Source organism: Priapulus caudatus, unplaced genomic scaffold (genome assembly GCF_000485595.1).
Source record: "Priapulus caudatus unplaced genomic scaffold, Priapulus_caudatus-5.0.1 Scaffold106, whole genome shotgun sequence".
NCBI lineage: Eukaryota > Metazoa > Priapulida > Priapulimorpha > Priapulimorphida > Priapulidae > Priapulus > Priapulus caudatus.
Window position 1 is genome coordinate 80,283 of NW_014577167.1, and position 14,026 is coordinate 94,308.

The 14,026-nt window shown below is 42.0% G+C and overlaps 1 protein-coding gene across 1 annotated transcript in view; it reads left to right on the plus strand.

The window, feature by feature from the left end:
* The window catches only part of LOC106805222 (basement membrane-specific heparan sulfate proteoglycan core protein-like), a 116,554-nt gene that overhangs the window by 76,519 nt on the left and 26,009 nt on the right, over positions 1–14,026 (plus strand). The window contains exons 73-80 of the mRNA XM_014806730.1: positions 2,528–2,620; positions 3,880–3,963; positions 5,509–5,757; positions 6,371–6,490; positions 6,808–6,935; positions 7,233–7,319; positions 7,772–8,112; positions 8,860–8,954. Coding sequence (XP_014662216.1) covers positions 2,528–2,620; positions 3,880–3,963; positions 5,509–5,757; positions 6,371–6,490; positions 6,808–6,935; positions 7,233–7,319; positions 7,772–8,112; positions 8,860–8,954 — 1,197 coding nt within the window. The remainder of the gene's footprint in view (positions 1–2,527; positions 2,621–3,879; positions 3,964–5,508; positions 5,758–6,370; positions 6,491–6,807; positions 6,936–7,232; positions 7,320–7,771; positions 8,113–8,859; positions 8,955–14,026) is intronic.

A 14,026-nucleotide genomic window follows, 5' to 3' on the forward strand; every position in this document is an offset into this window, starting at 1 on the left:
GTGGGCTCTGTTGCTTTCTCGTAACCGGTGTGCTTAACGCGTGGGCTCTGTTGCTTTCTCGTAACCGGTGTGCTTAACGCGTGGGCTCTGTTGCTTTCTCGTAACCGGTGTGCTTAACGCGTGGGCTCTGTTGCTTTCTCGTAACCAGTGATGCTATTGTATAAGTTGCTGTGTTTAAAAAGTGCGTGTCCCGATTATTGCCAGCAATGTGATCATCTTACCTGAGTCTGGGGCCTATCTCATGGCCAGCAAAGACGAACTCGTCGATTAGCCAAAATATGGGAACGGCAAGTCCAACAGTGAGGTCTGCTGTGGCGAGGTTCATTACAAACCTATCAGACAGGATAATAGGAGTAATAATTATAGTTTTGTATTGTAAATAATATGTCTCTCTTCAGTATCTAGAATCTTGAGTATGAGAGTTAACGGTGATCAAGTTACCCAGGCGCTGTGTTTAGAATCCTCTTCTTTCCATTACGGTACATGCTAAATTGTTGGGAGAATTCACACTTAGTTACGCGGTTTTTTTAATAATAGGAAACTTAATTATCTTAATCTAATTATTAATTATCTAAATTACGTAAGTGAATGAATTGCAATTTAATTCATGATGGGCCTTTCTTTGGCTGGTTAGTTGAAGCTAAGACATATGCGTTATGATTGCGTCCTACCTGTTTGTGATGGTCTGAAGGATTGCGTATCTGTTGATGGCGTGCATCACCATAGTGTTGGAGATGACGATCATGATGACAATGATGCTGTTGATGGTGTAGTAGGTGTTGGTGATGACTACAAGGTCTGCGTCTGTCAGCAATCTCCATGACGTCCCGTTGCCAACTGTTTCGTTGGACATGTCACCTCCCATGATTACTCGCTACTGAAATGCGTCACGCATTTGAAACAATTTCAAGGCTGCTCTAAATACCAAGGTCGTGCCTGAGGTCAAAAGTTGCACTAATGATCAAGGTCGTGTGTAGTGTTAAAGATTGTTTTAAGAAGCGAGGTCGTGCCTGAGATTTCCACTACACTAGAGAACAACGATGTACGTCCTGTCTCACCTGGCACTGAAACACGCGTGCCAACTTTCCTGATATTGAGTCTTACTTACTTATTATTGATCTCTTCCTTACTGGCTGTGCCGATTTGATCAATATATCATCATATTATTTACACAACCAGTGAAACCCTGCGTAATAGAAAGTTTGGTTATGGGAATTTGCCCATGTGGAATAATCTAAATTATGACTACGAAACTTGCAATATGGAAATTTACCCATATGGAATTTCTAAACTTTGACTCCTAAACTCACGATACAAAATGTAAATTTTCTCAAACAAATAGTTCAAAAAATTAATTTGGTTTTCTACCATCCAAAAAACTGGCGTGTTCAATTTCTCTCGGTAAAATTAATGTATTAGGCCTTCAGCCAACTGCCAACAAGTTGTGCGGGCCAGCCTTGACTTGTGTCACTAGCCAGTTAGACAGCTTCTTGCCTTAATTGATTGGATGCCTATATGTGCGGTGCGTATGGATTGTATTCGTTCTTACGAGGCCAGCAATGAGTCGGCATCCAGTGCACTCCAGCTAGATGTTTTCTTTAAAAAATGCATTGTTTTCTTCATACGCTTTTACAGCTACTACAGTACAAAGCATCTAAGGTATTTAGCTAAAAAAAACATTCTTAGAAATGCGTCTCCAATTATACATATTGAAAGTCGATAGGGAAACGTGATCCACCCTGTTCAATTTCACGTAACTGACTTTTTTCCCAAGAATGCATTACTTCCGTAATGCGGGGTATAACAGTATCTCGTAAGAGCCTACTGTGTGATATATCTGATTGCGAAAGGGAGTGCCACTTGTCAATATCAGACTGTTAAAACACATATTAGACGAGGTGTCTTTGCTCATGCAGATCGTTGTTGTTTCGCTTTCCCTAAATTGCCACACCTCATGCTGTTTCGGGGACAATTGTCATATATTGATTCACATGGCAAGCAAAGCTTTATGGTTGGATGAATTGTTATAACATATGTGTTACATGCGACGTTATACATTTTTGGGTCGATGGCCCTATGTTGTAAGAAAGATACACGCTAATACATATAACTCGGCAAATTTGTTTTTCACACCTCAATACGTGACCCAGTATATGTGTTGTTTTCATAGCGTTGCCAAAGTTTACACCCTCGTCTGGGTGTGAGATGCCTTGTGTATGTATAGCTGTGTAAACATATATGAAGACCACGTCACCTCCATTGATCTTTTCGTGTTACACAGTCCGTGGAAAACCATTTAGGAAACAGTACTTGAAGTGTGTTTGCTATTTTTTTACAGGTTCACATAGTTGCAAAGTTTCTATGCCATCAGAAACCGTTTTCTTGCTGTTATTTAATACAGACCAAACATTGTTTGTCCGTACTCAATTTATTAATAGTATAATAAATATTTTATGATGATGATCTCGTTGAACTATACATAATAAATGAAACAAATTTATACGTGTTTTCTTTTTTTACATTTCAGGTGAAATCCTATGGTGGATACTTGTCTTACAGTATTCACTATTCACTGTCAGCATCTGGCATTCCGTACAACGATGTGGACGTCAAGATTGAGGTGAGTCTCCCTATATATGTCATTGGAACAGGAATATTACTGTTTATAACGTATTACAAAACAGCTGTTATAATGGAGAATGTAGTCGTTATATCGTCTTTGATGACTTTGAAATACAGAGGTCCCCACTTTATTGGGTCTCGCACAAATCGGCGCATTTTTTAAACAACATGTCGTCAAAACCAATCTTTACGCGCATTATTTTTAATTGGGTAAAGGGGACAAGACTGAGTTTTAACACGATATTTCCCCCAGTACGAACTTTTTCTGTCTGTGAGTGAACGATCCTAAACTTAAAAGCAAACTGACAATTTTCGGCTTCTCAGTGGATTTTGGACATAATGAGCTCACATAAATTCTTTAGAGCTAAACTTATGTGTGTTATATGCAGGTGTATTGTGCACTGCGTTTCGTGTTTAGAAGATTGTGTCAAGTACAAGTAGATGCAGGGTGCGAAATTAACGGGAGTCCGGAGTCAAATACTCCCTGATTTACTGTCGGACTCCCTGATTTGACATGTGTAGGAGTCCGTGTGACTCCCTGAAAATTCTGCCATACTAACTAGTTCGTTCCAGAGCACGGCCTCGCGGAATTACCATATTTTTTCAGCTAATGTCCAAAGAAAATTTGGCAGATGTGCAACCGCATGAATCTTAAAAATAAGCACATGCGTTATTGTAAAATAGTTTTAATTTTGAACTTCAGACTGCGGACTCTCTCTTTTTGAGGGTTGGACTCCCGTGTTTAAAAGTTAATTTCTACCCCTGTAGATGCATGTGCGATTGGAAATATGTTCTCTGATTAATCAGCACCACCACTTAATCGTGGAATTTTTGTGGTTCCAAAACTGTCCTGGTAAAGGGGGGACCACTGTATTACCATTTTAAATAGAATGAGATGTGTATATTACACAAATGTGGTAGGGTACATAAATCTACACCCATTAGCGATCATTCCGTATTAATCAAACAAATATTCCCTGACCACCAATGATGAATAGTGCTGTGTACGTTTAATACGCTTTTACATATGGGGTATAGCTTTGCCAATAAATTACCATATCAATCCATCTAGATATATGACCATATGAATTGTGGTTTTACCTGTCATACAGGATGATCAAGTGTGATCCTTCTATAAATAATCTTATTAATTACTGCACACTTAGGTTTTACTCGTGTATAATTATATAACTAACTGTGCAATGAGACCAAAGACAGGCGATTATATGTGTACTCATACTCATACTTGTCATGCAGGGAGACGAAATAGAACTGTTTAGAATCAACACGCCAAAAGCACAGCCTGACATCAAGCAGGATTATGAAGTGCCAATGAAGGAGGTAAGGAATTCCCTCTAGTCACACTATTCATTAGCGAGACTATTTTAGTTAGGAAATTTGTCATATTAGGTTGTATTTATTTATAATTAGTTGGCCAATAATAATAACTAGTAGTTGTATTCTAAATCTTTACGTCATCAGATAATATCGTGGTAGTAGGCCTAGGTGTTTTTTAATTAGATAGAAATTGGAATATATTTGGGTTAGTTAATGATTTATGTCATCACTAAGAATAATCGACAAGCTGCAGGTGTGTTGTTTAGCTCCACATGTGTCATTTCTAAACCTCATACATGTTTAGATTAATTGATCTCTCTAAACCTCATACATGTTTAGATTAATTGATTTTGTATTGTTTACTGTCTAAAAATCGTTACTGGTTTAGAATCTTCTGCTCATCTTTGATGAACTTATTCACATAATTCATTTCTCAATCTCTTTCATCCTCGTATAACTTTCATGTCATCTAATACCATCATTTTCCTGCTGTCTGGAGTATAGTATGGAATAAGCAAGAACTATAAGCTGACAGAGGTATTACATTTCATCCTACAATATATGCAGTGGCGTATCCAGAAATGGATAAACAGGGGGTGGGGGCGAAATGTACCTGGGCTGCCAGCGCTAGGGGAGTGTGGGGGCATGCTCTCCCCGAAAATTTTGAAATATTTAAGCCATTTCCCTGCAATCTGAAGCATACTGTGGGCCATATTCTGATGTCTGATGATACTATCTCAACCCTATAAAGCGTTTTAAATAATAAATTGTAGGGTTGAGTATTTATGATTTAAAACGCTTTTTTTCTGTGCCTGCAAACGGGGGGGGGGTGCGTACGCCGGCTCCGCCCTATGCTGGATACGCTACTGATATATGTGCATTACATCATACCATGTAGGATAGGATCCTATATTTCAGCGTACCTTTTAGCAATAAGCGATGTATGCTTGAAGTCTACTGTGGAAAGCAAGTGAACATCACTGATTGCAGTAGGAATTTTACACATTGTAAAGTTAATGAAGTGGATCAAAATATTTGATACCACTTGATTGAGTTTGCAATGATTAATTATAAGGAATGTTGTTGAAGCATTTCAATGCAAGGCATGGCACAGAAAAGGAAATGCTGGATGTCATGGTCATAAATTCATTGGCAGTGACCAATTCCTTGCACATCTTTTTGATAAGCTGTAATTAAAATTTAGCAAACTGTTAGAAAATTAATTACAGTGCCTTGATGTGAGTGTAGCTAAGGTTTACACAGAGACAGAAATTTAAATTGCTTGCTGTAGCTTTTATTAATGCATCATTAATTGCACATGTTAATTGCATCATGTACATGTATTAAAGCATCCATTACAGATGCATTAACTTCCGCAATATATGTACATGCATTACCTACTTAAATGGCTTGTACTTCATTACAATAATTATGATAACATCATCTGCACTGTAGAAATGGACCATGTACATCACAGACACTGCACACAGGAAGAGAACGCCAGTAGGTTAACGGGGTTTATGCTAAGATTGTGTCGCTCATCCTCAGGGTTACGGCTGGCAAGTGACAGACCAGAAGAGCCCTGGCGTGCGGCCAGCAACACGCACCGACTTCATGCGTGCGCTGTCCAACGTGAAATCGATGATGATCCGCGCCACCTACAACTCGAAGACGCGCAAATCTTCGCTGCAGGACTTCAGCATGGACACGGCCGTTGCCGTTGACAACGGACAGCTGCAGGCAGCCGATGTAGAGCAGTGCGAGTGCCCTCTTGGCTATGCGGGTCTCTCCTGTCAGGTACGCGACATGAGAGCCATCTGGTGAGGATCGGTGCTGTAAGCTTTTCGGCAATTTACTACAGTTTTAATGGTGCTTGTCTTTAGTTCAATGCGGCAGAAAAGACAATTACCGGATAGAGAGGGAGAGAGAGAGATTGAGAGAGCAAGAGATACAGTCAAACAGTACTACAACAAGACGAAATTACAGAACTTGTGTGTTGGTGAGAAAGAGAGAAAACGAGTGAGAGCAAGAGAGAAAACGAGTGAGAGCAAGAGAGAAAACGAGTGAGAGCAAGAGAGAAAACGAGTGAGAGCAAGAGAGATAGAGCCAGAGAGAGACTCAGAGAGTGAGAGAGAGAGAGAGAGAGAGAGAGAGAGAGAGAGAGAGAGAGAGAGAGAGAGATAAAGATGGGGAGAGAGAGAAAGAGACCCACATTATATTGTTTTTTTGTGAACATCATGTTCTAGAGAGAGAGAGAGAGAGAGAGAGAGAGAGAGAGAGAGAGAGCCAGTGAAGTAAAGGTGGGGGGAGTTTGGATGATACCCACATTATATTGTTTTTTTGTGAACATCATGTTCAAATCGTGTTTACCACTTGTTAGTAGTAATTGTGTGCATATTCTTCTGCATAGGAATGTGGTAATGGATACGTTAGAGTGCCTGATTCGACACGACTGTCTGGATTCCTCTGCGTGTCCTGCAACTGCAACGGACACAGCAGCCAGTGCGATCCACACACCGGCGCTTGCTTGGTATGTGCTCTTCACTCACCTGTATTATCTATGCACGTCTAATTGTGCAGGTAATCAAACAAAGGTGATGAAGTAGTTGGCTCTGGTGTTGGCTCTGAGCAGTGCTTGGGCGCCAAATGATATACTTCTACTAGCTGCACAGTAACAGTGTCATCAATTATGCTGTGTCACTGTGGAATGAATACTCTATTATGTGTCACGTGATGTAAATGTAATATCCTGCAGTGTCATTTATTCCATAATTCCTTCTTTGCAACTGTAACTATTAAATCAATTGTTAAGTCTAACCTGCCAGTAATTATTGTTTGCCTCTATAGAACTGCCAGCACAACACAGAAGGTGAAAGATGCGAGAGGTGTCGCAATGGTTACTACGGCGATGCAAGCGCTGGCACGCCCAATGACTGCAGACAGTGTGCCTGCCCCCTGACTTTGTCAAGCAACAAGTATATTTTTTAATTATTACTACTCATTTTGGAATTGTAGTCGATTATCAGTTACCCTTTTAATTCAGAAAGATTCATTTAGTATCGATACATTGGATTTAATTTATTATGATAGAGATATCTCTATTGTAGTAGTGGTAATTTAATACTACAATAACGTTATTAATATTATAACCTTCAAATACTCTTTGCTCATATGTGCACTATCTTATGTAAATACTGTTTATGTGAAAACTGCTTCATTATCTGATGTCCAATACATGATCTTTTAAACTAAATCTTGCTTTGGCTACTTAGCTTTGCGACATCCTGCTACCTGGACAGAGATAGCAGGCCAACATGCATCGGCTGTCCTGAAGGATACATGGGCAGAGATTGTGGCACGTAAGTATTGTGTCACAGAATCTAATAAAAGCTCTAACACTCACTGTTACAAAAATCCTGTCACTCCCTATTCTACATCAGGGGACAATTTGAAAATATATATTCAAATAAAACGTCTAAAATGTAAAAGAAAAGGCTAAATATGATTATGAAAGGATTTAGTAATAACTGCTTTATATTAATGTTTGTAATTATTAATAATGATATTAAATTGTAAAAAAAAATTAAACTGTTATTACAAATGTAAACTATTATTAATGCTTTTTTAATCATTGAAAAATATATTAGAAATATTATCAGCTCATACAAAATCCTTTGAGGTTGGTTTTCCGCCCACCGATAAACTCACATGATTCCAACGACAATAACAATGTAATAAGCAATGTGCAGAAATAAGTATAATGAGTATAATTGATGAAATAAGTATGAATAAGCGATGTTCTGATGCACAGGTGCAAGTCCGGTTACTCAGGAGACCCGCGACAGCCTGGCCAGAGTTGCCGTGGTGAGGAGACAGGCAGCGGCCGACCAACAGTCGTCGTCTACCCGCTACAGATCGATGAGTTCGTCGGCGGCACGGTGTCGTTCACGTGCAGCGTGCGTGGTCGCGAGCCGCGCGCCGTCACGTGGTCGCGCGCCGACAGCTCGCCGCTGTCGGGCCGTCACCAGATCGGCGACGACAACTCGCTGACGGTCCAGGGCCTGACGCAGGGCGACAGCGGCGTCTACATCTGCAGCGCCCGCAATCAGCTGGGCACTGCGACCGGCACCGCACGCCTCATGATCAAGTCTGGTGAGTGGCGCGCCGTCGTCTGCCGAAGCAGCGGCCTGCGTTCACCCGGCTGCTCGAACGTTGTGTCGGCCTCATGATGCTGCGTAATGTACGGCGTATAATACTATGCACTTCTCAGGATTACGTCGCTTGGGCGAAGGGTGCCGGATAAATCTGCAGAGATGCCAACACATATTTGAAGCAATCTGTAGTTTCTGGCCATCAAATTAGTAGTTCGAGGGTGACATAGTGACCCGAGTTTCCTAGGGGGGTCCAGCATGCCCCCCGGAAAAAATTTTGATTCTGAGATGCAATTTCCTGAATTCTGAGGGTCAAAAATGACAATAAATTGACAAAAAATGACAATAATTGACAAAAAAAAATTCCCAATTAGTGAAATTCGTAGTTTGATACAAACTGGTCGTAGTGGTGCAAAAGGAATAGAAATTCGTATAAAATACGGATAAATCGTAGTGGTTGGCATCTCTGAATCTGTTTGTCCACTGTGTAAAGTTGGTCAAAGTTTGTGGTTTGGATCGATTGGGTCACACGTGGCAGATTAAGCGCTCCTCGCACAATCTTTGATTTCTGCATGGGTGAGTTACAGACATAGGTGAAGCCTTTTAGTCGGGACAATACATTAGCGGCAATTCGTGAAGAGGATCGCGATGCGTACCAATGATGACTCGGCGCTGCGTGCGCGTTCACAGTTGTGTTGCTGTCATCAGGCAGATTTCGTCGATATGAACCTCTCTGCTATTCTTACAGGTGTGGAACCGATCAGAGTGGTGATTGAAGAACAGAAGGACCAGGCAGTCGAGGAAGGAAGTACCGTCAATTTCCGCTGCCGCGGAGAGAGTCAGGTTGGCCGCGATCCGGCCGTACGTGTGATTCCATTCCCTTCTCTATTCCTAGTTAAGTGCAGCGGTCCACCTAAGGCTGACCGCAGCTGAGAGCAAGGTGCTGCTGAGACACGCGCCGCTCCTGCTGCGGGACATCTACCGATTCCAGCGCTTGGCTGGATGGCTGTAGTGAAGCGTTTCGGTGCGAGCGCATTGCAAGCACCTAAGCGCTTCTCATGTTTGAGCTAAGGACATCGAAAACGGCATCGGGCGACGCGAGGTTTATTTTTCTTCGCCGTAATTCGAAGATGTTTCTCGTTGACGCTGCTGAAAGACGTGCTCACAGCCTCAGCTGGACCCTGTTTCTAGTGTATTTAGTTGAGATAGTACTAACACGGGGTCGCCAAGTGCATCGGTGCGGACCAATGGTCGCCACGAGCCAACCCTTTGAACGACGTCATCGTGACGACGATCGTCAAGTTAGTCGAGCCGTAGGCAACCATTGATCACAAGAGGGTGCTGGCGATCGCGTCGGCAGCTTTAGGTTCTCTAGCCTTCCTTCCATTCCTCATTCCCTCGGTGTTGCATGGGTGTTTGGTTTGACTTCTTCTCCTGCTTCTTTCTCGCTGCAAGGTGAACGCTAGGTGCAGACCGCTGAGTCGGGCCGACAATTCGTGCTTGTTGCTCACAGTTTTCACGCCGCCACGAACGCTCGCGGTGTACAGCATTGACCCCCCCAACTCCCACCCCCGTACGCCGCGGCACCAACCACCCACGTACTGTGCACGCCGCCGCACGCTGAACACGTCGTATTTTGACGACTCTCCGTCGACCGGCGGGATGGGAATTCTTCGGCATGTCTCGCACGGGAAACAGATGGCGTCTGGATGCGTTGATGACTGTCGGGTTCTCTGTTCGTGCGAGAGCTTGGCAGCGACATCTTTCTAACGCTCGTGGTGGAACGTACGGACGCGTGACGACGTGGAGGTTTTCCCATGCCGTGAAATTATCCTGAAAGTATGACAGTATTGCCATCTTAGGGTTTATTTACTACATTTACTTCCCGGTGCTTTCCCCTGGTGCTTTCCATATGTGGGTGGTAGCAGAGGAGTAAAGCAATTGAGAAGTGCATCGTGGTGGAATGACATGCTTTGCTGCCAGCTTGCTTTGCCATTTGCATGCGAACTGGGAGGGGCTGGTTTTATTCGCCACCGTAAATAATACCACGGAGGTGATTTTGGCGGTCCTGGTGCATCTTGTGCATGCCAGATTTGAACTTCCAGTCATGCTAGAGCTTAAATGCTACTTCAAGCTTCCTGCGAACCTTGCAATGGCCCTTGGTGCCAGCCTCCAGCTAGAGTGCATGATCTGTCACTTAACTTGCCTGTGTAATGTATATTTCGAAAAAATTTAAAAAATTGTGAATGTACAGTTCGCTATGTATAATGCCACAGGTTTAGTGGGTAGACGTCTGCATCTACGATTTAGATCCAGAAGGTTAGGCCAATGTATCTAGAATCATATAAAAATGCTGTATTTATATTGCTCTTTGCATACATTGCACACTGCATGTGGCTTTACCTGTTGCTTTATGATGGTGAACTGCCAATTTATAAACTTGAATTTTGGCCAAATTGTTGCTTGCCGGACTCAAGGACGTTGCCGGAACCTGCAGTCGTTGTTCCCTTTTGTAGTGCTGCTTGGGTGCTTACTAGGTATGCTAAGATTAACCATACGGCTGCTATCGCATATTGCCTGCTGCTTACGTTAGTTACACTATCTTCTAATAACTGCTCCGTAGCCTCTCGATACTGGCAGCTTTTCTCGAATCTAATATCCCGCGTCATGCCATTTGTGGCGTGGCACGCATGCGTTAAGGTTAGACTAATTTAAGTGAAAATAATTCGGGCATGACGCATGGTAGTTTGCTGCATTATGCGCCAACGGACGGAGAAATACGCGACAGTGGCGCGCAGTTTGACACGAGTGATGCTTCATTCCCCAAAGATGACTCACATTAACCTCATCACATCTTCCGCACAACCCAGCCACTGCCACCCCGCCACCAACTAGACTGCCTATACGTACAGAGTGTTTAGTTTACGTAATATAGGATGAGATTCATTACTTGCAAGAAGTCTATCAATGCAAATGAGAATCCTAATATGAATAATTAGCCTCAGAATGGTGATAGATACATCTATTATCAGTTAATGCATTAACATGGGTCCCATAAAACACCAGTCGTATGTTAAAGCCAGTCTATCCACCAAAGTCTGTAAGCGAAACCATATACCTTCTTGTCAGCACTTAGTGATCCAGGTTCTACCTTTATAACGCTACTCTATGGTGGGCATGGCCACTTTTACCAAAACCAATGCAACTTACCACATATAAATAATCCCATAATAAATCAGTAAGCATTGACAGTCTGCAGCACCTTCAACAAATACCAATATTCTCTTATATGGTTGTGGTCATTAGATGTTGCTTCCATATCCCACCTAAGCCAGCTGTGTAGTTAGAACCACCTACAAAGAGTCTTGGCGTGCTACACGGCTTCTGGTTTTTATAACTATGTATTGGGGGAGTATAGACCATGTTTGCGCGTACGTAGGCTGGTAGGTGTAGATAGCTATTGCTATAACACATATGTACTGCTCGCTCATTAAGCCAGTACATGTTTGCACTTGTATGTATCCTCCATTAAAGTGAACACCTTTTTGGAACCCTAATTGTCTTGCAAAGGGAGCAAGAGTAAGAGAGGAGAGCGGGAGTGAGTGTGTGCGAGAGAGGGAATATGGCGGCATTTAAGATAAGTGGCAGGGTGTAATGCATGAGAGGTCCAGCGAGGTAGTCAATAACTTACTAGCACCTTACGGCCGAGCCATGTGTAGGACACACTGGTAACTTATTGATCAGAACAGCTCTTACTCAATACGATGTGTTTAGTACTCCGTACGAGTCCCTTGAGTTTTGCCATGCAGGTTGTATTGATTGAATTAGGTAGAAACGATGGGTGCTATCCTTGCTGCTCTCACTGGCAGTTGAACTTGCTGTAACACGTGCATGATTGATCTTAAAATTTTCCCCGTTTTCCCAATTTTTACTGTCATCGTGGTATAGACAAGGCAGGAGGTGCAACGTTCGTCACATTATTAGTTTTCAGGGATCCCATGGCAGGCAGCCAATGCAGACGGTATTTTAAACTGTTTTATAAGAGTGCAGAACGTATGGTGACGTGTTATATTACTTGTAGCGAGGTTTGGCCTTATTCTAAGTTCTTTTTTGGGCAGTACAAATGAAAACTAGTTGAATTGCACGTGCTTTATTAAATATTATAAAAGGTCTTATATACTTGCATGCTAACTGTGAAAGAAGATGTTATCAAACTCGTCCTAAGTACCTCACCATGGGCGTCATTCATATTAAATCTTTAAGTACCCACTTGTCATAAAGGAAATTATAATCAATAATGCCCAGTTTTACTGCTTGTACTAATTAAACAGCGGTTCATCATATAAATGTGTATTTAAGGCTGCTGTAGGTGGCAGTCAGTAACAGTGCTTAGAAAGTGTCCAAGTCCTAACTGAGTTCAATTAAACCCGTTATAAAACAACTTCCTTACGTGTCAACCATGTATGTTCTGAAATATTTAGGTACGTGTGTAGTAGCCTCCCAAACTTGGACCAACTCCGTTGACTTGTGTTTACCGTGGATTGGGAATGCATATGATACTCGTGGCATGTGTAATACAAGGATAAGTGTGAGGGTGGGTGGGCGCTCACGTATTCTGTTTGCTACGTGGGTGTGTGTATTACGGTGTATGCAGGGACTCCGGTGCATAGTCTCTAGGTGAGGTTGCTCGAATCGTCTGAATTCACTTTGGCCTTTGCATAATAAGTGAGCGATATTGCGCGGCACCTTGCTTCTGTCTTTGTGGCGTCTACCGTTTATCAAACGCATCACTAATATAAAAGTTTTGCATGAGCGTCATATTGTCCTTCCTTATTTATTTGAACGTGTTGTGTAAATGTGATTTTTTATGTGTTTTGTTGTTGTGTCTAACTCTGTTGTTCTGTGGCGTCTGTTGCTTTCTCGTGTTTTTTTAAAGAATTAACATTTTGTCTCGATATTTCGATGGTTCATCGTGGTTAATGTTTTGAATATAATGAAATTGGAACTTGTTGAATTTTGTACAAATTTTTCGAGATAACATCTGCTGGTTTTTTATGTAGTCATGCTATCATCAAGTGAGGCATTATATGTGCTTTCAAATTCTTTAGCGTAAATAGATGCACTAAAAAACGTTTTCGTGTAATTTTATGCCCACATAAAGCAAGGTGATGGAATTAGGTTCCAAAACTCGGTGGTAAGAGAAGCTGTCATGCGGACTTCCGTTAGCTGTTTTTTTTCATGATCTAGATAGTTTAATTCGTATCGATAAACGTGCGTAGCCGCCATCTTTGGAAGCATGTTGCGTGCAATGGATTCCAGCGACAATGCTGAAACTCATGCTGAGACAATTTCCTTTCAAAGATGCGTGCCTGTGAAGAGTTGTCCCTGCAGTGTTGTGGATGTAATGTGACGTCGTCATTTATCGTCTGCAGCCCTCCAGGAATTGATCAGACCCCACAAGCGTGGTGGTTGGATATCACGTCACCATGGCAACATATGCGAGCGTCTGCTGACGTTAAGCCTCGCTTGCATATTTGCCGACGTCGTGGCATTCAGCTGCTTTTAATTGCGCCATTTGTTAAAGTTTGATAGTTACATTCGTTTCCGAATACCGTCTCATCAAGGTTATTATTATTCACACGGAAATGATCTTTTTACCTATAATAAGACTGTAAATGTTCCTCCAAGTTTAGCTTGGTTGAATTTCTTTACATGTCTCTAAAAGAATAATGGTACATAATAGCACCCTGGTACATCTCATAACATGTTAAAGATGTGCAAGAAATCTGAGCAGTAAAGTACTAAAGCTTAAATATAATTGAATTAAAATTGCAGGCTTTATTAACATTCCTCCCCTACCAGCTATTTACATGGCAACAATACGTGGTAGCTAGGTAGGTGCTGTACATTTAGTG